This window comes from Anthonomus grandis, chromosome 17 (assembly GCF_022605725.1).
Source record: "Anthonomus grandis grandis chromosome 17, icAntGran1.3, whole genome shotgun sequence".
NCBI lineage: Eukaryota > Metazoa > Arthropoda > Insecta > Coleoptera > Curculionidae > Anthonomus > Anthonomus grandis.
This window is the reverse complement of record NC_065562.1, coordinates 8,355,902-8,381,478: the sequence shown is the minus strand read 5'-3', so window position 1 is coordinate 8,381,478 and position 25,577 is coordinate 8,355,902. Positions and strand designations below refer to the sequence as shown.

Genomic DNA, 25,577 nt, shown 5'->3' with positions numbered 1-25,577 from the left:
GATATCTTTTTCTCAATTAGACTCATTAAAAAGGAAGTGATTAGAAATTAAGGATATATGTTGATGCTTATTATTTCAAGGCTACCGGTCGAACACGAAAATCATTTTATTTGGAGACGAAATTCAAATATGTTATTTATTAGTAATATTAGTATAAATAATGAGACATGTATGTATTATGAAGTCTGATACCAGTGATAAAAATTCATACTTTTACTGCACGTGATGAAAATAATGTTTATTATATTATACTATTATGATCAAATAAGTATCTATTGTTATAATGAATTTCTTTGACGCTAAACAAAAAGGGCCAAGCTTTTTAGAAACCCAATTTCTTAAAAAATGTTTTTTCTTTTCATATCACACTTTTTATCAAAAAATATACACTTTCAGTACTAAATCAATACACAATCAGTGCTGAATCACTAGTAGCTAAAGGTGTATATTATTCATTGAGTTCAAAAAAATTTCCTATAAGCGAATTGAAGAGTTACAAAGAAATAAATATATTAAGTAGCAATTAGACCTAAATATTGCACTTAACACCAACATTGTTTATTTTAATTGCCAAGGTTATCTCAACAACAAAAATAACATTATTTTACTAGTAAATGACTGGAGGCCTAAGATCTTGCTTTTGAGTGAGACTCACGTAACGCCGGTTATTGAGCCATGTGAGTTGATTATTGATGGGTACAATTTGGAGCAATGCACTAGTAACAACAGTAGAACAGGTGGGGTCTTGGCCCTTATTAGAAACGATATTAGATATAAGGTGGGGTCTATATTGTCTATTGATGATTATGTCTGGTTTTTGTCTTTTGAGCTATCTATGGGTGGAGGTAAATATTTGTGCTCTGTTTTGTACCATTCGCCTCAGAAACAAGATGCCAAATTTATAGAGTTTTTTGGGGGATATTTAGAGCAAGTTAATGGATTTAATGGCACCAACATTATTCTTGGGGATTTTAATTTTGATTTATTAAAAAACAGTTTTTATAGTAACAAATTATTAAGTATCATTTATACCAATGGGTTTAGTCAAATAATTAAGACTCCAACTAGAATAGTCCAAAGAAGTCAGACTCTGATTGATTATTTAATTTCAAATGACAAATCTCTTTCGCATAAAGTCCATCAAACTCCTAAAATTAGTGACCATTCTATTATATCAATTTCTATGGATCAATCGAAGGAACAGCCAATGGATATAGTAAGTTATACTAGGTCTTTTAAAACCTACAAATGCAATAAACTTCAGGAAGAACTGCTTACATGCAATTGGAATAGAAATAGTTCAGATGTTGACTTACTAGCTGATACTTTTGTCACAGATATTAGAACAATTCTTGACAGTACCTATGTGCCCAAGGATTAAAATTATGCAAAAACAGAAATATGCCGATAAAAATTGGATAACTCAAGATATAAGGGAGTAAATGCAGAGAAGGGATCGATTAAATAAAAGGGCTGCCATAGAAAATAACGACAACATTTGGAATGAATATAAGGCTATAAGAAATACCATAGTAAGCAAGATAAGAATAGAAAAGGAGATTTTTTGCGAATACCATAGATCTAAATAAAATAATCAAAAAGAACTCTGGAAAAATCTGAAGATGCTTTTGCCAGGAAAAAACCAAAGCCTAATGAAATAAAGTTTGAAAATGAAATCATTACACAGGAGGATGATATTGCACATAGATTTAATAATTATTTCGTGAATAGTATTGATCTTATTCTTGCAGATATTCCACCAGCAGCAAATGGTCAAACATATTTCACTGAACCACACAGTTTAATAAAGTTTCGATGACTAAAATGAAGGAAATACTTAAAAATCTAAAAAACGTTGGTGCTGGGGAGAGTGGCATCTCAAAGCAGGTTCTTTGCGATGTTGCTTATGTTGTAGGTGATCGTCTTTTGGATATTATCAATACATCCTTAAGTACTGCGGTTTTTCCGCAAGCCTGGAAACTTTCTACTGTTGTTCCTGTTCCAAAAGTGCAAAACACTAAATTGTGTAATGAATTTCGGCCAATTAACACCGTGCCTATTTATGAGAAGCTCCTTGAAGTATGTATTAAGAAACAGCTACTCGAACATTGTAATATAAATAAAATAGTTGTACCTAACCAATCGGGGTTCCGTGAGAATCATTTATGTGAGTCTGTCATTATTAATATAGTTGATAGTTTTCTCAGGGCCCTTGACTCTGATAATCTAGTACTTGCTGTGTTTTTGGATTTTAAGAGAGCGTTTGAAACCGTGAGTAGAGAAATGTTAATTAGGAAATTAGAACGGTTAGGCCTTAAACAAAATGTATTGAAGTGGTTTCAATCTTATCTAAGTGGTAGAATTCAGCAAGTCATGTACAAAAATAGTTCATCTGAAAGTGTTAATGAACAGCATGGTGTGCCGCAGGGAACGGTCTTGGGCCCCTTGTTATTTTTATTGTATGTCAACGATATGGTGGAGGTAGTGCAGGGGTGTAATGTGGTGTTGTTTGCGGACGATACAATGTTATATGTGGTGGGCAAAGGCATGGTAAACTTATTCATCTGGCTTTGTAGAAATAAACTAAGTTTAAATCCAAGTAAATCCAAGTTTTGTATATTTGGCAAGAGATCTAGATTAAGTTCTATAGACATGGGCAATATACAGATTTCTGTGAACGGGGAAAGAATTTTGTATGCCAAAGAAATTAAATATTTGGGAACAATTTTCGATGCCAATCTGAATTTCCATGCTCATGCAAATTATGTAATGAGAAAATTTTCAAAAAAAGTTGGATTTATCACAAGAATTGGAAATTCTATTGTTTAATTCTATTTAACAACTTGCCTGCCAACATAAAAAATTGTATTAGTTTGAATTTATCATGAATAAGTAATATTGTGTTTGTTATTTTAATATGTTATTTTAATTATGTAGTTTATTAAGTTTTACTATAGTATGCATTGTTTCCGCTCCAATCATCATCTTGATTGTGGGTTTATCTGTTGACTGGGTATTTTTGGGCCAACCGGGATACTAGTTACAGCTTCTTGGAACTACCGAAGCATTTCTAAGTGTTACACGGGGGACCAATGTGTCTGGTCAGCAAGGTCAACTAAGTTCCAAATGTGTGTCATCGTCTGCTTGCAACCGAACCGACTCGAACAACCTGAGTCGACATTATTTTTATTATTATAAGGCAAACAACTAACAATTAACTGTGCTTTTAATAAGTGGTGTGTTATCTGTATAATAAATTATTGTATTGATAATGTTTAGTCTCTTTTTTGCCTCTTCTCTAATAAATATTTATTGCAGTTCATACTCATCCCCGCTAACATCTATGCCATCTATTTTATTATATCTTCAAAGTGTCGAGAAGATAAACACAAAATCGTCTACTTCTAGAGGAGTAGCATCTCCTTCAAACCATCGAGATTTAAAAACTTTACCATTAATGTACCAACCATAATTAGATGCACAAAATTCCACGCATGTGGGATCTGTGGTATTTAGTCAAATAAAATTGGCATAGGCTATTCGCATAATTTTCTGCTTCAAAGATTTTCAGCACTTTGTACCTTTACCTGTCCCAAAAAATTCAAAATTGGTGCTATTTACATATTTTTCACGTGAACTTCAACTTTCTTTTCATCAAAAATGTCAGCTGCATTTGAAAAATTTCTTTGAAAAAAAAATGCTGCCTTCAAAAATGTTAAAAGGTCTTACTTTAACTTTATTGACGAACGAAGTGGTATAGTCACAGCCTGTGAAGGCGTGGAATGCTGGAAATGGTAAGCGGGACGATTTTCCTAATATAGAGCCAACCTTGTATAATTTATACAGGCTTGATCGGCGCCTCTTTTTGATATTTTCAGAGATGCAAGCCAAATCTGCAGATAAAGAACTTTATGAATATTTCTGGCAATTGAGCAATATGAAACATTATCCTATTATCGGCCTCTTCATGCTGGCAATCGAAATCAATTTCTCGAGTTTTTATTACACGACTATTAGATGCTAAAAATGAGTCACTGAGTAAAAATCAATTTAGAAAATACTATCTCACACGCTCAAATATTGAAAAGAAGAAGAAAATAGACTTATTTACGTACTTAAAAGAAATATGAATTAAATACATAAAATGCGGATTTTTCGATACTCAGCATAAAAACAATCTCATTCTAAACTATAATGAAGGTTACTTAACCAGTACAGAAATAACTAAGTGATATATACTTACATAAATAACCTTAATATCATAATCCGCACAATGCATAAACTCTAAATTGCATTCTGAACAAAGCGCTTGGGCTCGTCGCTGCACAAACTGTTCGCAATCCATCGAACGTTGTGTTACTAATATATGGCGTTCACCACCATTAGACCGATGATCAGTCAGATTCGTTGTAGTGATGTAATCAGGTACTATTTCAAAGTGTTGCTCAGTCAAACCCTGGACTAGAAGGGGTACTTCTATCGGGATATTATAGTCATCTAGATAAAACAATTATTATGTCCAAACAATGCTATAGGTATTCACAATATCAGAGCAGTCAGAAAAGAAGTCCATTATGATGAGACCACTCCAAGATTATAAAGACAATAAAACACATGTCAAAGGTTTCAGTGTAATATATTAGTTCATTTGTGGACCACACCATCGAATTTTCTTCATGCCCATAGAATATACACAGGTTGCGAAAATTAAGGTTACGCATTATCTAATTGTCCAAAATAATGACAACACCGCTTCCTCTGGCCTCATACAGTCGTCTGATAGGTATGTGCTGTTTTTTTAAATTCTATTTTGTCCTTCCCGATCCTTAACCCCAAAAATAAAAGTCACTTGGGGACAAATTTGGACATCTAGGAGGCCATTTAATATCGCCAGTCCCACTAAGACGGTTAAAAAACGGATGCATTAAAAATTATTTTATCACAACCGTCTTAGAACATTAAAAGACTAGAATTAATAAACAACAACTTAGTTTGAGTTCAGGGACAAGAGGAGTGTTTTGTTTACAAACATTTTCACCGTTTCTCTGTTTTCAAGTTTATACACATATAATAATGTCAATTTAACTTATTGGTGTTAAAAAATTTGGAATGCAAGCAAAAGTTGATGTCATCTTGCGAAATGTCATCTTATCAAACGGCTTTGTGTTAACATTCGGCATTTAAGTTCTGGGTTTCTCTTTAGTTTTTGGTTGAAAAACGAAAAAAATATCATTTGACTGTTTCATTTGACACCTTTTACGATGCTAAAAACTTGTGCCGTTTGTGCCTCACCATGGGAAAAAAAACGATTCAAGCCGATATTTTTCACAACTAAAAAAAGACCATACTGTCATAACATCATATCAAGGGAAAATCGTCATCCTAAATGTAGAATAGGGGATCATAGAAATTAACGTAAATGAAAATCTATTACAAAATCTATAATAACTATAGAATATTTAATTTCCATAAAAATGCTCTTTATTAGATTTTTATGGGTTCCTTTACCTAATGAAGTACGTTAAAAAAACGCAAAATCTATTATTAATAAATAATTATTATGTAAATATTTTTAGACGACGTCACTGGTAAAGATTACTTGTGTCAGTGGAATCAACAATACGATCGAGCGGCGTTGCGATGTTGTTGCCTTTTTCTCTAATATACGTTATCCGCATTCATTTAATTTTGAATATTGAATTCTATCTAAATTATTGATTTATTGTGCATTCGTACAGTCAGGCAGATTCTGCAACCACGAGTGACTTCTTTCGACTCTTCTTCTCCCCTGAGTTTCCCTGTATTATTATAAAATGTCCTAGATACTGTGGTTTTTCGTTTTTTAATTGTCAGAATTAATTTTTTTTCTTTGTTTATCCATTTTAGCAGTAATTTTTAGTATCTTGCGGTATGTCCAGTATTCGAAAGCGTCTAGTTTTGTTAAATCCTTCATCCTCCATGCCATAAAGCAGCACATAGCAATCTGATTTTCAAGGGTAAACTGATATCTCTGCTGAATTTTTTTTTCATTTTCTTAATCGCTGATCTTGCCTTGTCTATTCTGTTTTTTTCTGAGACCAGTCGTTGTCTTTGTCGATAAAGTTACCCATGTATTTGTATTTTTTTACTGTTATGTAGGTTGTGTATGTAGATTTGTCCGACATTGCTGGTTCTTTTGCTAATCGACGTGAATTTAGTATTTTTCACGTTCATTGTCAGTCCATATTCTTCGTTTTCCTCATTTACTTTATTCACTAGTATTTGTAAATCTTAGAGTGTGCTTGCTATCAGTAATAGATCATCAGCATACCTCAAGTTTTTAATGGGTATTCATTTATGTGAACTCCCCTTATTTCATTGATTAATGCAGTTTTGAATAGTGCCGGTGACAGAACTGCCTGACTCCATTTTTCTATTTTTTCATTTATTCTGTGGTATGTCCTTCTACCCTTAACACTGCTTTTTGATTGTAATATAAATTAGCAATAATTCTGATGTCTTTTCTGTCTACATTTTTTTAGTTTAAAAGTATAATGGTCGTGTTTTACCCTGTCGAAAGCCTTGTTGTAATCTACGAAGCATATGTACAGATCCTGATTTATGTCCATGCATCATTGTGTGAGTATATTTAAAGCATCTAATGCTTCCCTTGGGCCAAAACCTTCTCCTTCGTCTCACTAGTATTTTGTTCCATACATTCATATACATTCTGTCATGTATTATTTTCAAAAATTTATGGCTTTCATGGTATGGCTCATGATATACTTAATGTGCCATCGACAAACTTATTGTCTACACATTGTTTAGCATTTTGGGGATGACTATAAAGGGTGATATGAGCCATCCATCTGGTATTCCTGTATTACATATGGTGTTAAATAAATCTAGCAGAATATCTGTATATTTTAGTTTGATTATTTCGGCAGATAATTCATCCGGCCCTGAACCATTCCCACACTTTACTGTTTTTATAGCGTACACGACTCATGACCTCGTTATCTCGGGTCCACTTTAATAAGTCGAGAGAAAAATAATATTGTTTTAAAATTGAAACACAAGAGTGCAGCGCACATAGCAGAACGAGGCATGATATTATTATTGTGATTCTGTAAAAAATAAAAACAGCAACTACCTATCAGACGACCGCCTATCGACGAAAGCAAGCGGTGTTTTGCTATTATTTTGAACAATTCATAATCTTCAATTGCCCAACCTGTATATAGGTTCGCTGCATTTAACTCTTTTTTCTAGTCTTTTAAAAATTGCCCTTTCAGCAAATATTTTACATAACCAATTAGTTGCTGGACCTCCCAGTCTGAATTGAGAGGGAGGCCATGGCGGCGTATAAGAGGATGAAGGATAGCGGACGGTGGCGCAATGTTCACTTAGAACAAGGCCATATGACGATTGCTCTTAGGATGTGTAAGAACATACCAATTCTGACATCCAAATGCACTACAGAAAAAGGCAAACTAAGGTTAAAGAAGGGGTTTCAAGTCGAAATCCCGACAAGAAAAGAATGGTCGGCGAACCAAATTAAAGAGGCAAGTGGTTTCCAGGCCTGGTACACAGATGGATCATGGATGAAGACCAATTCAGCCGGAGCTGGAGTGTAGAGGATGAAAACGAACGCAGCCGCTAGGGAAACACCACAGTTTTCCAAGCGGAGGTGTTTGCTATACTCGAAGTAGCAAACAAACGAGAGGCATTGGAAGGTAACGGGGGGATTTGCATCTACTCCGATAGTCAAGCTGCCCTCAAGGCGATTCAGAAACCCAGGACCAGCTCTGTGCTAGTCCAGGAATTCAGAGACGCATTGGAAAGGCTTGCAGCACACAGGAAAGTAAGACTGAGGTGGGTCCCAGGACACCAAGGTGTCGAGGGCAATGAGCGGGCCGATGAACTGGCCAGACAGGGTTCCGTAAACCCCTTTGTAGGCTCCGAACCTTGTCTCGGTCTTAGCGAAAAACAAATCTCCCAGACACTTAATACACACAACCGCAATGTCTAGGGATAATTTAGAATTTTCTTAATTTTTTTTTTAATTTGTTAAAATTTTATTTACTTGCTATAAATATAAAAATATCTAGACTTTATCCTTATTTTAGACTGCTTAAACCACACTGTACATTTTTCTACTTAATTTATTTATCTCAAATAAATAAACAAATACACATATCGTTATTTATTGTCTTGAATTCTTTTACCAAAAAAAAGTGTTTGCGTTTTTTTGGAAAAAAGTTTGTTCATAGAGCTCAGTATAGTTCTTGCTAACCATGCAGCGCAGACATTTAACGAGAGAAGAAATGATACGAGCGGTGGGCCTTTTAGATGGTGGTATGACGCAAGCACAGGTTGCAGTGAACATGGGCACTACTCAAAGCGTAATTTCACGCTTATATGCACGGTATCGAGAAGAAGGCGATGTGGCGGAAAGGCATAGAGGTCGCTTACGTATTACAACCCCTCTACAGGACCGCTTTTTACACTTAAATGCTCGAAGACGCCCCACTGTAACAGCACCAGAATTGCAAATCATGCTACAGCAAGTGCATAACGTTGAGGTTTCAGCCGATACTGTACGCCGACGTTTGCATGAAAACAACCTACGTAGTCGTCGGCCTTTAAGGGTGCAACCGTTGTCCTGGGGTAATCGAGGAGTACGACTTTTGTGGGCGGAAGAACATTTGTTGTGGCAAAATGAAAGTTGGGCAAATGTGCTGTTCACTGATGAGTCTCGGTTTGGAATTTACCCCGACTCAAGAAGAGTTCGCATGTGGAGAGAGCCTGGAAACGCAAACCGCCTGTGCAATGTCCAGGAAGTGCATTCTTTTCGTGGCGGAACCATCATGGTTTGGGGAGGCATTAGTATTGGAGGAAGAACAGACCTCATTTTATTAGAAAACTTTTTAACTGGCAGATTATACGTGGATCAGATACTGGCACCTGTTGTTATTCCGTATGCAGCAGCAATTGGTCAAACCTTTGTTTACATGCACGACAATGCCAGACCACACACTTCAAGGGTTGCTAGAGAGTTTCTAGAAATGAATAATATCGATGTCTTACCATGGCCACCTCAATCCCCGGACCTAAACCCCATTAAACACATGTGGGATATGCTTCAAAGAAGAGTTCTTCGTATGGAAAGACCAAGAGACAATAGAAGAACTTTGTTTCTGACACTTCAAGAAGCCTGGAATGAGATACCCCAAGATGATATTGATCATTTAATTCTAAGCATGCCCAGACGATGTCAAGCAGTTGTGAACAGTCGTGGAGGTCATACAAGTCATTGAATATTGTTTTTGTTTATTTTTTGTTAATTTAAAATTAAGAATTAAATTTTTGTAAAACCTAGTTTCTCAACAACTTTAATTTTTTTGCATTTTTTTAGAAAAAATATAAATTATTTAAAATTTTTTGGGTTTTTTTATTACCTTATAAACTACTCTTAAACTTGCAAATAAATTTAAAAAAAAAGATCATATTAAAAAATATATATACAAATTTATTCAAAATATCCCTAGACATTGCGGTTGTGTGTAATTGGGCATGGGAAAAAACAAGAAAGAATTGGAGAAGGACAGAAAGATGTAGACAGGCCAAGGAAATAATACCAGACCATGACGGCTCTAAATCAAGGCGACTGCTAACAAAGACCCGACAGAGTATCAAAGACTTGGTGAGAATCCTGACTGGGCACAACAGTCTAAAGTGTCTAAACAGGCATCTACACCTTCTTGGTATAAAATAAAGCCCACTCTGTCCGAATTGCGGTACAGGGGAGGAAACTTCATACCACATACTAGGTATCTGTGATAGGTGGAAAACTTTCAGAGCAACGACACGCCAACGGGAAGATCTTAAAGATCTGGACTGGGAGAATGTGCAAGCCTTTATTAAAAGAAAAGACTCAGTGAAGACCGCGCATTGGGAGTGGAGGCGTAGGGGTGGGTGATTCTGGGGTTGGCGAAAAGGGACTGTTCAGGCCTACTTGCCGAGCTCTAGCTCCCCCACCCTTACTACTACTACTACTACTAACCAATTAGTTAACACTGTACGTACCGGAGAGATGAACTAATTAATAGGATTTTTATTTTTTGATGCGTGCAGTCAAAACGCAAAAGAATAACCAAACTTCAAGAAAGGTAGAGTAATTTACAGGAAAACAATCTTTATATCAAGTAAAATGACTCAGATGTTATAGAAACTATGTGGGCTTTTACGAGCAATTTGTTGTCTGCAGGCCACGCAACAATTCCTGCATATTTAGATAAAAGCTAAATTTTTTTATGATGTAATTCTAGGTTAAAATCTTATATCCTAACTAAAAATTCTTACAATTTTTAATTGGATATATGATTGGATCACGTTACGCTCTCTTTTTCCGCATTTCACCACGCACTTAAAAACAGTAGTGTTCGTGTACCACTTGTAGATACACAGGTTTTAAAGCACCGCAATTTCTTTGCACCCATTGACACGATCATATTTTTGAGTTTTTCTTAAAATTAGACTTTCTTTCTAGTTCTTGTTCACTAATTCTCGCACACCATCAACATTTTCGCGCACAAGAACTTATTTTGGTAGACCCTCACAGATTTCGTCGCTCAATCAGCGACGGCTATGATCTCCAACAAAAAGGAAAAAAATTATTCGATGCACTCCTGTCCTGATAATCCACGTCGAGAGTTGTGAAAAATCACTGTTCACGAGTTCACTCTATTTTTTCGTTGAGACATTTTTTATGAAAAAGAAAATAAAGAAAGTAAGCGTTAAAAGACCCAAGCTTTCAGACGAAAACGTTAAAAGGCACCTAGACCACTTGTGGTGCCAAAGCCTAAAGTATAAATAGGAACCCTCGTGTATCTCGAGTCTAATATCTCCTTTATTTCTTGAGTAGGTTTTAATTATGTGGTCTAAATCTTTTCATTTTTAAATTTTTTAAATACGATGTTGTTTCTGTTTCCTTTTCAATCCTCTGATGGTGCCCATTGGTTGGCGAAACCTGTCATATTTGATAAACTAATATAGATTGGGAATTATAGACTTATGTTTCATTGTCTTTATATCAGGTCATAATTATTAGAAGCTAAAAAAAAAACATTTTAAGTTGACACTTACCTCGACTTTGTCCGGACAATAAGGAACTATTTTCAAAATCACCGTTTGAATATCGTCTTACAACTTTTGTTATCCACTTTGGGGTGGATACTGGCGGTTCCCCTTTAGGATCCAGTATTAGTAGCCCTGTTGTTGCATTGCAACGACCCGAATCTAAAAACAAAATATTACTGTTTTCCTTGCTTTGTCGTAAATACACAGAACTGTGCGGAATACACAAAATACATAGAACTTCTGCGGCGAAATGTTGCTCTACGTTGCCGAGACATAGTATAATTTTGTAATGATCATTTTAGTATGTTGAATTATTAAAATTAATTTTTATTCCAATAATTGGTCTCCCGGATAGTGCTGGACTGTGGTTGTGAAAGAATGGGAAAAACACTTAAATAAGCGACATTTTATAACTATATTGTAAGTTTCTCACCATTTAGAGTTTATTAACAATAACAAAAAACCAAATATTATTGATTAGTATTACATTGTTAACGCAGCAGTATTTTTTGCAATATTTTTTCTCTTCGTCTCGTCAGATTTAGCAAATCTGATTGGTGAATTCACACATAAGAAAAATATCCGCAGTTAATAAAACTCCGTTAGTGAAACGACTTAGTGATTAACTTATTTTAAAAAACGCTTAGTTGCAAAAAAAAGAACAACCTGAAAATAAAGCGTGCCGTATAAGAACCGTTAAATTACTCTAGAAATAAGGCTTTTACCATATGTTCATCATAATATGAGATTGTTGTACCTTCAGCAAATAGAGTAAAATGTGCTGATAAAATAGAGTTGATGCCAAATCATTAACGTATTTAACCCCTTCCACTCCAGCTGATATTTCAAAAGTGTATCCTACATACCACGTCATTTATTTTTTTTTTACTTTTATAAATTATATTTTTATACTTATATCTGATTATAATTGTTGCAAGTTTTTGTTTCTCAAAACAGAAAAACAACATGGTGGTACGTTCCCAAAAATTTAGCACTATACCAGAATATCCATGTGGTGGATATCAGTGCTATACCAGATTTCCATATATGGATATTTAAAAAAAACAAATTAAACACATTTTTAATAAAGCAAATGCTTTAATAATACAAAAAACTCGGACAAAGTTACATAAAAACATTTATTTAATAAATGTTACTTGTGATAATCTACGAAGTGATCGTCACAGCATAGTCCTGGTTTTTCTGGATATTGAATGCAAACATTTCTGGTTAGTTTTTTTATTCCACGTCGTCGGCGGACCATGCAGACCTTTCGTAAGCGCGATTTTTTCCTTGCTTCTTTGGCAAGTTTACCATAACATCTTCTTCTTTGGATTCACCTTTGGAGGTTGAAGGTTGAGAGTCAGACATCTTCCGATATCCATCACTATATTTACTTAGCATACCATGACAGCACAATTTTTTGTAGTCATACATAGCAATTTTAGAACCTCCGGTTGCATGTGTGCATAAAACTCTGGAGTTCAAAAGCATCTGCATGAACCCCACTTTTAAGAGCCAAGTGTAACTTTTTCTCAAAGATTATATAATATGGCACCAAATCTTGATCTACGACATCCACAGCACCCATATTCTGTTTATAGTACCCGATATCGGCTTTTATGGGTTTTTTTAATAGTTACCAACTTTCCTCCCATCATTCGACGACTTCTTTCATAAACTCCTGCAGTATGTTTTGTTGTTTGTAACAGAAACACACATTTTTGGTCTTTATATTTAACTAATAGTTGCATATTTTGTCGTACAAAACACGATTGGTAACGCTCTAATGGTGTGTTCGACAGTTGTTTGGGACAACACCTCGATTTATTCTTATTGTTCCAGTTAAATATGTTCTTTGGGAGAGTAAAAATTTTGAAAGTCGATCCGAAGTATACCAGTTTTCCAAAATAACTTCACGGCTACTATTTAGTAGGTTTTGGGCCAGCTAAACTACTATTCTTTCAGAAACTGTCAAATTTTCAGTGCCTGGTATATGTGTTACTTCAAAAGTATCTTTGCCTACATATAGACAAAAGTTCCAAGAATAACCTCTAAGATGCTAAGCACTCGGACATAACGCAAAATTTTTTATTCCAAACCTGCTTCTTTTATGTACTGGCGAAAATATAGCCTGTCTTTTTATAACATTAGGTGTTCATCAATAGCAAAAACCGGGGTCCACTAAGGTCATGCAGTTATCTTTTAGCATAGCCATAAAATGCCAAGTCCAGTCATGGGAGCTCGAGCCTTAGCCGCTTCCGGAGGAGAAAATCTAATCAATTTCAAGATAGATAGGCATCTGTTTCAGATCATTATTGTTTTTTAAAACACTTTTGGTCCAGAACGCAATATGCTTTTTCTCCAATAATCTGTTATACGAGGACATTTAGTGAGACCTGTGAGAAAATAAAATGTAATAAAAATATACATTTCCTCTTTTCAAGCTTCTTCCACTGAAAGCCAAATACAGTATTTGTATTATTTTCCCTGAAATATATTTCTGCTCTATTGTTGGTCCATTGGCACAATTTGGACATAATATGTAGGCTCATAAAACATTCAAAGCAATTCACTGGGTCTTGCCAATCAATTGCAGGATGAAAAACGTAGTCGAAAGAAAAATCTCTTACTTTCCTAAAACTTGCCAGTCGTCCATAAACACACTCTCAATTTCTTAATCTTCGTCAGTGTCCGAATAAGAATGCGAGTCACTTATCATCGAATTATTACTCAATTGGTAGTCCGAATCATCACTATCGCTTACAGAATGATTGTCCACATCCATAATGTCCTTTGTAAGGTGTTAGCACAATATCAAAGACAAAAGTACGCAGAAAAAGTAAAAAACTAACTTGCCCGCCAAATACGCTAAAACGCACTAATTCGGGCTTATACCAGCGAGGCTAATTCGACACTAACAAAAACAACAAGTGCATGAAACTTTGCAAACCGGTTTATTTTGGTGGGGATAAAAAATTATATCCCATACCAGACGAAATAATATAGTAATACTCGTATTACCATCATATAAAATCTATTTGCAAGCAAATAGGCACGATATCTATATGTGGATATCATGGTATGTGCTGACTTAATAGAAATATCCAAATGGTGGATACCTGGAGTGGAAAGGGTTAAGAATAATAAGGATCCCAAGACAGAGCCTTAAGGAACCGCAATGCGCAAAACACGCTCTTTCTGAATCAATATGAGCAAATCTTTCCCTCACATCTCGTGAGAGTAAGTAAGCCCTTATCAAAGATATACTCAAGTCTCTTAAGTTCTGCTTAATCAACTTGATAATCAGAATTTCATTAGATATACAGTCAAAGGCTCGAGTCGCAGAGTTAGATGGCAATTACCCTGCTCAAAAGCAATTATGTAATAAAGTTGAGAATGCCTTCAACAATGCAAAAACCTTTCCTGAATCCAAACTGTGACAAATCTAAAATTCTCAGGCACATCACGCATATTTTTGATAATGGCAGTAGGGAAATGGGTTTTGTAATTTGACACCTCACCCATATGCCTTTTTTAAATAGGGGAACAATAACCAATTTTTATACACTAAGGAAAAATACTCTCGGGGAAACGGTTAATAAATAAGATTTATTAAGGTATATATGAGGAATGTTCTCAAGTGGGTCAATATAGTGGGAATACAAGTTCTTCAACTCTAAAGCAATGTTCAGAAAAAACCGGTTCAGATTCATCAGTTATATATGGCATTTAATGTTTTGTGATGCCTCTGTAATCATTTATAATGCTCTACATAGTTTTAGTTGAATTTTGGAAATTTAGTGTAAGTTGGTCATTTGAAATTTGATTTGCTGCCTTAATTGCAGCTCGATATCCTTTTTTAAATTTGACCCTTATGACCACGAAGGTAATTTAGTACATCCTGCTATTTATTTAGTGCCTAAAATGTTAATTATTCCACATGGTCCTTAAAGCGATATTCATTGCACTAGCTTGGCTCTTTCTTTTACTATATGTTTTTTTCAGAAAAATGCTGAGAAAGCCATAAGAATGAGGTAAATAAAAGTAGATGAAATTGGCATTGTCATTTGTATCATTAAGGTCGTCCGGTATTATATATTTAACCCAGATATGCCTGAAATATATTTTTTTAATTTTCTTCTAATTTTTTGGTATATTGTTCCTTAAATCTACCTTTACACATTAAAAGAGATTTTTTTCCTAAAAATACCAATTTGTAGCATAAAATGGGGTGTTCGTTTAAACGGACAGTAGGCACTTGAGGTCTAAAAGGCAATGTAAATAAAACATTTTTTTTGTAGAATATTTATTGTAAAAATACAGAAAAAAACCCTTCAGAAACTGCTTTATGACAAACCCTACAACGCGTTGGCTTTTCTTGAGGTGGTCAATCCGGTCAAATCTTGAATCAACATTTTCCAGGATGATGGCCGAGATCTTTTACGGTTGCTTCGGCCCAAATTACCTTCAAGAAATGCTTTAGCGATCCTCCTTCGAAACGTTAGATGATCTACATGTAGTAGTATATGTAGTTTGCCATTCTCTGTTTTTTTTTTTATGTAGAACCCAGGCATTCTGTACTGCTAAATTTAACATATGACAAAAAAGGGGAAAATACCACTTCTTGCCTCTAATTGCCGTTCGATACAAACTCATATTTTGATCGCTACGGTCAACTCCCCCCTTATATTTATTATATACTCTAATAGCTTGTGGTTGTTCAAGGCCTACACGTTTTTTTTCGGCATGTGCAAAACGTGTAACTGTATGAGTTGGTTGTACTCCTACAAAATTTGAAATAACATTTACAATATTATTGTCATTCCAGGACGCAATTATGATGGAACGTTTGTTTGTAGATTGAAAATCCCAGCTGCCTCCTTTTGATTTTCTAAAAATTTTTTTCGATGATAAAGGACAATTTGCTTGTCTGTTCTCTCGCAGAGTTCCGGTGGCTTTTATTTTTCTGTTGGTCAGTTCTTCAACTAACGGAATGGTTGAAAAGAAATTACCAAAAAAAGATGATATTGGGCATTTATTTTTGAGCAAATTATATCAGCATAGTTCAAAATGACTGAAGGTCCCAATCCCATTTCTTTATATTTCGGTATTTCTGATTTGGCGCCTTGGTAAGGTTCAAACCAGTTGATATAGCCATAAAATGAGGTACCGACCCAAAGTTTATACCCATATCGTACCGGTTTTCCTTTTATAAATTGTTTTCCTGGATGCCTCCCAAAGTACGGTACCATAGCCTCGTCTATGCTATGCTGCCGAACATGTGGTGCATTTGCTAAACAATTCTTATTTATTATGTTGAAAAAGGGGCTCATTTTTGCAAAACGATCACTCGTATCTAGGGTATCGTTGTTACAGCAGTGAATGTTAGACATAATGTATTCAAATCTATCTCTACTTATAGAATTTGAAATCAAAATATTCCTCGAATCATCTGAATTTTACCAATACATTCGTCTTCTACTGACTCAGAAATAACCGCTTACCAATAATACTCCTAAAAAAGATGTCATTTCATCACAATTTATATCAGCTTTTCTGTTTCGTTTTGAAGCACACATATTGCTAAATTCTACCAAGAGCTTTATAACATGTTCATCAAAAAACTTGGCAAAAAGCTGCAAAGGGGAACTTTCATTTGCAGCTGTCAATTCTGGTATCCAAGCAATATTTATTTCGTTATTGTCAATATCGAGATTTTCCCATTTATATGTTTTTTTCTTATTGGACTTTGATTTCAAAAAATGTGACAATGGCAAATTGTCACTCTCATCCCACAGATCTTCTTGGCGTTTTTCCATTTCTTCTTGGCTTGTATCTACTTGGCTTTGTATATTTTCACTCTCTTGATCCTTATTGCGAAATTCTGCTTCTGCTAGTAATTGCGATGGTGACAAGTTATTGATTGCCACTTCCTGCTCATCACCTGAATCTTCATCCGTGAAATCATCATTCGCATTTGTGGGTGGAAGAATTACTATCTCAATATCGTTAGTTGAGTTCGTGTGGATATCTTCTTCTAACTCAGCAAGAAGATCATCCAAGGTTAGGCCACTAAAAAAACACCTATTATTTAGTCTCTAACTCTTTATTAAAAAAATGATAATTTCAGCTATATGCCTACTGTATGTTTTAACGTACACACGATCTTAGAGACTTGCGCAGAATCCGAAACCATAATTTATTATGCGATAGTAGCAGAAATGTTTATAAAAACATGTTTTCTACTTATTTGTAAAATATCATGCAATAATAAAACAATTACTGTAAAGTTTACTTACCCGACAGGCCGCAAGCCGATTGGATTATCCATTATGAGACACACAACTGGTTAGAAATTGTTTTTCACCTTTACCACAAGTCACGACTCGTATTCAACAGCAGCAAGTAAACAAATAAAATTTCTAAAACACGCCTACCAGTATGCCATCTATCCGCAAGTGTCAGAACACGTGGAAAAAATTTTAGAATATCGATCTGCAAACTGTTCGATTAAACGTACAGTAGGCATATCTGGGTTAACTGTATGATAACTGAAACTTGTCTTTCTCAAACATGTAATCTCAACAATGTAAAATATTTTTTTTAAACTAGGTCCAAACATCTGCTTTCTGGTACAACCTAAAACCTGCATTCCAACTTTTTTATCGGATTAAAGAAATTATTGTTACTTTTGACTGTGAAGTAAAATCTGACACACTTGACTTAAGTTGGATATTGATCAGTAGCAAACAAGAAAAAACAGTTCAGCGTATAGAGTACTTGATTATCTTTGGCAACGGATTTATTACAAAGTGTGCATCTATTCCAAGGGAAGGCCTTCAGAATGAAATGAATTTAGAAAATAATATTATTTTAATATTTTTGTTTAGCCCAAAATGGAATGCATTTGGAGTTTATTTCATTTAACTTATACCTTTCTTGACCCTGTATAAAATTATTAGAAAAAATTCTTATAGTTCCCCCTCCTGTATAACATTTGTACAAAATTGCGCTTTTCTAACTTTAATAGTTTCAGAGATTTTTGCATTGAAAGTTTTCAACTTGACACCCTGTATAACACTCGTGATTTTTAAGTCTTTTAGGCTATACCTTAATGATGTTGATGTTATTTTTCATATCATTCAAGCAATGCAAGTAATTTTTCATTTTATTTCAGGCATATGAGGTATGTTTTTATGCTATGTGTTCACAACTTGATATTTTTAATATTTAAATAAAAGCTATGATAAAAACCAAAACTTGGGCAACAATTTAAATCAATGTGTACCCACTAAGTACCCCTTTTAAAATATTATTTATAATTCGCTTGTATAAATTGGAATCAGTAATTGGTAACCATTTTATTATTGTATTTATTTAAATCAAAGTTCTAACTAGTGCTTATTACCTTAGAACATAAAGAAAGCCTTTCAATATTCTAAGCTTATCCCAAACCTAGAACCTTCATATGACTTGTCTGTTGTAAGGATTATTAAACTTTCATTCTATTGGGCATTCTTTTCAAAATTAACCCACTTTTTTAACATTTCTTCGTCTTTCAAGAACAGTACAACCCAGATGATAGTTCTGAATTAAATAATTCATTTTGCACATAAAAGCTACAACTAAGTGTGTGGTTGTATTTAATTAATTCTTGTCGAAATATATATAGACTTTGGTAAGAGATATAAACACACACCCGTTGCTTATCTACGACTAAATCATCTACAATTACAGTATCTAATTAATTTAAGCTTACCACTATGGGGCGTAGCAGTTCTCATAACCACAAGTCTACTATCCGAGTCAGAAAAATCACTTTCCAGACTAGGAGAATATACATTAATCTTCCTCGTATCCTTCGGACTCACTGGAGAGGAACGGGAGTAATGGTAAGGAGAGCTACGTATTATAGATGAGGTACAATAAATATGGCGCGGAGTCCCTCCACTACTAGGGGAAAACTGTCCGGGACTTTGCATAGGCGAGCAAGGACTAAGGAACAAACTATTCAGTTCGGTGCGTTGAGATCGATACAAACGGTATCGTCTTTCACGTCTTAATATATGAAAAGGAACAATGTTTTCAGTGTTATCCTCTGAAAACTCGTACTTTTTATCTGCGAGGCGTTTTTTACGAAACAGGCTGATTTTTTCATATTTTTCGTTTTCTTCAATGAACTCGTAGGCCTTTTCGGCGATTTTTTTGTCGACTACTTTACTTTTTTCGGGAGGTTTTTGCGGCATAGAAGCCTGAGGCATCGAAAATACATATTCCTTAGAACTATTTTGTTGTAACCTTTTTAACCGGGGATCGAAAATGTGTTGCTGAACGAGAGTATTATGGTAACTTTTACCAGTTACATTTAAAGGTTCACAGCTAATATTTAATTCATGAAAAGGCTTACTACCTGACTCTGCGGAATCCAGTTCATATTCACTAAAATTGTCCAAAATTGCGTCAACCGCCCCACAATGATCACTAGCAGTCTCAGATGCTTCACTAAAAGCATCGTTATTGAAAAAAAAGTTGCTAAATTTTACAGGCTCTTCATCTTTTATATGAAAACTTGACAATAATGAGGAATTGCTTTGACCTGAGACGTTTTGATTGGGCTGATTAGGATTTTGAATGGAAACATTCAGGATATGGATGTGATGACCGGTGTTTACTACCAAATAATCTGGATAGCTGAGTGAAATACGGGGGTTGAAAACCGGAGCAGGTTCACTTAAGGCGAACATATAATCAACCACAAATCCATGTTTGATGCATAACGGCTTATGCCCTGAATCTGAAATAAAAATTATTTGTATTAATTAATTAAGATTTATAATGTTCTATAAAGGGTGGCGAGGTACCATATACAGGGTGACTGACGACCAATGGTAGGTTAGCCTTACGTATACGGCACGTTTGAGTTTTGATTAATTAAAATTTTCAAAAAATTGTAGCCATGATTATAGACAATGCTCTATCGGACTAAGATATCAGCACTTTGTTGCCGCTTTGCCATTTTTCTATGGCAACACCTTTGATTCTTTAAATGGAACACTCTATATATTTTGATTCCCTGTTTCGTTTTAAGTATTTTTTAATTATACTTTCCTATACCTATCTCTAGCGGTTTTCAAGAAAAAAAAAACTATTATATACTAACTATGATAACTAATTGTTTATTTCTCAGCCATATAACTTCCTAAAAAGCTAAAATTTTACACATCACTTTAAGAGACCATTTTGATTAACTTCTCATAGCCCAATTTAATCAGCATATACAGTGTTGCATTATACAGGGTTTTCGAAAATTAAATTAAAATTCTTCATGTACTAAAATGGCGAAAAGTCAATTTTTTTAAATGGAACCCTCTATATATTTTATTTTTTATTCTAATAGGCAGATAAAATACCTTTAATTTAATATAACACATTCATATTCCTAAGTAGCCGCGTTCTAGAAATAAATACTTATTTTCATGAAAATCTTAATTTTAAACACAATTTTATTTTATACATTACTTAATTAGCTATGAAAATGTCACCATGGTTTAATAAATGACAGTGACATTATAGGAAATTTTCGAAACGACTACCGTTATTCTCTATCTACACATTTATAAGATGGTCTTCTGTTGGATATATTCGTCGGTCTTTTAATTTCGCTTTCATCTAGCTCTTCAAAAGAGCTAATAACTCACTGACGTAGTTCCTCTTTACTGTTTACTGTTGTTGCATACACACTTTTCTGTATATTACCCCACAAATAAAAATCAAGGGGTTTCAGATCTGGCGATTCCATGGTCCCATACACCTAAACCATCAAGATCAAACATGTTGAACACTTCTCTTGTTACACTGTCTCCACAGTGAGGCGGCGCCCCGTCAAGTTGAAACCAACAACCACAAAAGTCTTGCGGTTTATTATAATTTAAAAATTATGATTGATTATCGTTTAAAATACATTGAAACTAAATTTTTCTTGAAAACCCATTACTTTTGTCGCGTGTGGATTTAAATCGGCCCAAAAATGAGTATTTCTTCTATTGAAAATTCCCTCTCTGAAAAATTCTTAGAGAGTGAGCGTCTTCATTAATGTGGATCAAAATGTTTTTACAGAATTCTACCCTTCTGTGATAGTCTTGTGGTCTCAAAGCCTGAACGTTGATGAACTTGTATGGATCAATTTTATGATTGGCTATAATTTTTTGAATTATAGTCAATAACGTAAAGACTAATAACGTAATCATCCTAATTGAAGCTTGTGGATATGCAGTAAAATATGCCAATACATTCATAATATAATCTTCTTCATTGATAAATGTCTTTGTTTTATTTAATTCAGGTTTTAATTTAGTTGATCGCAAAACGCAATGTTAATATTTTAACTTAATTTTACTATCATTTATTAAACCATAGTAACATTTTTATGGCTAACTAAGTAATTTGCAAAATAATTAAAATTATCAAATTTCATGAAAATAACTATTTATCTCTAAAACGCGGCTACTTAGGTATGAGAATGTGTTATATTAAATTAAAGGTATTTTAACTGTTCATTAGAATATAAAATAAAATATAGGGTTTTCTACTTAAAAAAAAATGCTTGACAAAAAAATGACAATATATAATTTAATTTTCGACGACCCTATATAATGCTGATAAGTACATAAAAGATTATATTATGTAAGTATATTATGAGTAAATTAGTAATCCTAAAATTAAAATCGTACTAGAAAAAAATTGTCATAGCTACATACTGCATTAGAATTAATATTCAGAATTTATACAGGCCAATTCATAAGGAAATGTCAATATTTCAGGTATGTATTCAGAGGCCAAAAAAAAACATAAAAGTCGATACAGATATGGGTCCGTAAGGCCTTCTTTTCCGAAATACAGGGTGTTGAAGTTTTTAATTCATTCTTCTATTTTTTTAATAAAATCTGTGATAATGTAAGTATTGAAGTAAAAATTGATATCCGGGAATTTTTTGGTATGATAAATTTGAATCTAATCTTAGTATGGCTCTTACTTGTAGGGGATGCCACCTATACGTCTTTTAAACATTCATAACTTTTTGGTACGGCCCTGTATTACGTTTTTAAGTAAATTCAATAATTTTTGTGTCATTTTTACGTAAAAAATATATGCCTGTTAAAAGGTGATATGAGCAATCGTTTTCGAGATACTTAGATTACAAAAAAGTTGGATTAACACGACGCCTCTGTTTTATTATAACGAAATAAAAATAAACAAAATATACCGGGTGGTGCGTCGCCGAGCGGAACATAGGAAAACCCATGTAAATTTTAAGGGGGTCAATTATTGGCTTCCCTGTACATTTTATAGAAAATTTAAGATAACTTTTTGAAGAAACCAATCTGGCAAACCCTTGTGCAAAGTTTCAAAAAATGTTAATAAGCGAATCTTGAATTATTCAATTAAATGTAATTGCAAAATTACCCAATTTTCGGTTCAGGTAAAACCAGCACCAGCAAACAATTTGTTTTAAGGCTTTGTCAAATCTGACGTACAGCCGAATACAAGAAATGTTTTTTGGTGAATGGTGAATAGCTAGGGTTGCTCTGTGGATAGATTCGGGCGAATTTCTTAGAGTTTTTGCTGCATTTGTTATTCGATCCAGTAATGCTTCTTTTGTATTTACATAAGTCGAATATACCAGTGATTTGAACCATCTCCAAAGGCAATAATCTAAAGGATTAAGGTAGATCTAGATGGCCACCCCAACCAATCCATCGGTTTGGAAAGTTTTGGTTTAAAAAATCTCTTAAATGTAAAGTGTAGTATGCAAATCTGTAAGACTGCCATCGATTATAAATGTACCAATTAAATGACCGTTTAAGAAAGAAAGAAAGAAAGAAAGAAAGAAAGAAAGAAAGAAAGAAAGAAAGAAGGAAAGAAAGAAAGAAAGAAAGAAAGAAAGAAAGAAAGAAAGAAAGATAGAAAGAAAGAAAGAAAGAAAGAAAGAAAGAAAATGTGCTATATTACGTAAGAATAATCTTGTGTACAAGCATCCTACAAGCTAAAAAAAAACAAAACAAAAATACAATTTCAAAAATTGACAAAACAATGAACAAAATTAAACACAAGAAGACAAAACTTTTTGAACATACTTGAATTAAAGATAACTAAATAAAACAATCAATTACTAAATAAAGGTAAACTTGTTGACAAAACTAGAGAAGAAAAAAGGAAAAAAAAACTTTCCAACATGTCCAAGGTTAAAACCTATCATTAAAAAAGTCATCCAGGTTATAATATGCCTTAGCCAATAAAAGCGGTTTTTGGTAAGGGAAGACGTAGTAATAGTATTAGTTAAACCCCAAAAAGGCAAGTCATACCGAATATGAGATTCAATAAGTGAAAAGTACACTGAACGTGCAACCACCTCCCAGCTCTTGTTTTGCCATTCTTACTGCAAAAGATCCAGAAGATAATTTCCCAGCTAAATATAAAATATGATCTTCAAACCGAAGGCGACCATCAATGGTAATTTCTAGGAACTTGCAGCACTCTTTATTCTGCAAGAGGGAATTTTCGCCAAACATCAGACCCTATACATCGCACTTAAACCCCATAATAGACGTCTTTCTTACATTAAACACGAGCCTGTTGGAAGGACACCACCCTGATAAAATCTGAAGGTCTTCAAGGATACAAGTCTTAATATAATCAGAATTTTTATGGCTCCATAGTATGGTGGTATCATCAGCAAACTGAACCACCCTGCCCTGCAGTTTCAATGAACTCAAGTCATCCACATACAGTAAAAATAACAGTGGTCCCAACACTGAACCCTGGGGAACGCCGCATTTTAGGAATCTAGAAGCAGACAAACGCCCAGACACTGTAACCTTCTGAGTACGATTTGATAGATAGGACTCAAGCCATCGCAACAAAAAGCTAAAAACAGCATCATGAGTCCCTTTACCGGCTTGAAATCCAAACTGATTTGCAGAGAAAATGCCATTATGATGTAAAAAGGACAAAATTCTGCTTTTTCCAAGTTTTTCAAGTATTTTAGAGAGGATAGACAAAATAGAAATGGGACGGAAATTACAAGGCTGATCCAAATCTCCACCCTTATGAAGAGGGATAACCACTGCCTCTTTTAAACATGAAGGAAAAATGCTAATATGTAAAGAATTATTTATGGCAGAAACTAAAGCATTTAAGGCTGAATCAGGCAAAAAGAGTAACAACCTCGAAGATATCCCATCAGCTCCAGATGATTTATGGTTTCTTAGGCGTTTGATTTTTTACTTCGGTAAGATCGACAGGATGAAAGAAAAATGAATGCTCAACCGACACTTGTTGAAGATAGTGTAAGGGATCACTCACTTCGCCTATTTGCTGACATATTTAAGCGATCCCTATAATAATTAGATTTTGCTGCTTTAATTGTCTTTCTGTACAGACTACGGTATTTCTGATGATATACAACGTTATTTTCATTTGTAGTATATTTGCACAATTTAGTCAAAAAACAGAGGTTTTTAGCAGAAATTCTAAGGCCTCTTGTAACCGATGGTTTTCGTTTCTTAGTTTTAAGCCTCATTTTAGGAAAGCACTGATTGATCTTATCACAGAACTTGAAAAAATAAAGTAAGTGGGTCAGAAGCCGTTTCAAGTGCATTCCAATTTACCGAAGCTGTAGCAGCAGAAAAAGCATTGAAATTTCTCCTGCTGAAAATTCTTCCCATATAATGAGATAAAGATAATACAGTATTATATGGCATTTTAGCAAGAATAGCTTCATGGTCGGAAATACCAGATGGGAGTACTGTGCATAAAACGTCATCAAAATTTGTACAGAAATAGTCAATTGTAGTTGCAGATGAAGAAGTTATTCGTGTGGGAGAAAGAACGTGCATTTTCAAGTCGTAAGTATTTAAAATACTTAAAAGAGAAGTACGTGGCAAGGTTTCATCAGTATTATAGTTGATATTAAAGTCACCAGCCAATATAACCTTAGGGATAACTGGGATAAAAGAGAATCAAGTTTGTGCAGAAACATAGCAATATCTCCTGTAGGTGGCCTATAAACACAAAGAATATATAAATTAAAAAGCTTACAAGAGAATTCAAAAACATTCTCTAACAGAAGATTATCATACTTATCAATATTACAAAAAATCGTTTCAATTGTTTGCCTAGCCAAGATCATGGTTCCTCCATGTATAGATTGTTGACGACAAAAGTTTGATATAGGAACATAATCAGATATTAAAAAACATTCACTAGGCCTCAACCAGTGCTCAGTCAGAAATACAATATCAGGAAAATTACATATGTCCAGCAAAAGATGAAGCTCATCCATCTTGTTTCTTAGGAATTGTATATTAAGAATAAAGATGCTTAAGCTTTTCTTCGAAATTTAATGAATTTAACCTTGACCCTAGATAACTATGTTAATTCATTCCAATTAAAAT

General features: G+C 34.2%; 1 protein-coding gene across 5 annotated transcripts in view; it reads right to left on the bottom strand.

The window, feature by feature from the left end:
• The window catches only part of LOC126746141 (DDB1- and CUL4-associated factor 15), a 56,229-nt gene that overhangs the window by 10,551 nt on the left and 20,101 nt on the right, over positions 1-25,577 (bottom strand). For 3 of the 5 annotated variants that reach the window (XR_007663800.1, XM_050454264.1, XM_050454263.1), the window contains exons 5-7: positions 18,884-19,918; positions 11,128-11,280; positions 4,244-4,497 (exon numbers count right to left, since the gene is read on the bottom strand). Coding sequence is in view for 4 of the 5 variants with exons in the window: in XM_050454264.1 (XP_050310221.1) it covers positions 4,244-4,497; positions 11,128-11,280; positions 18,884-19,918 (1,442 nt within the window). In the remaining variant the exon portion in view is untranslated. The remainder of the gene's footprint in view (positions 1-4,243; positions 4,498-11,127; positions 11,281-18,883; positions 19,919-25,577) is intronic. The other 2 variants (XM_050454265.1, XM_050454266.1) reach the window with 2 other exon arrangements.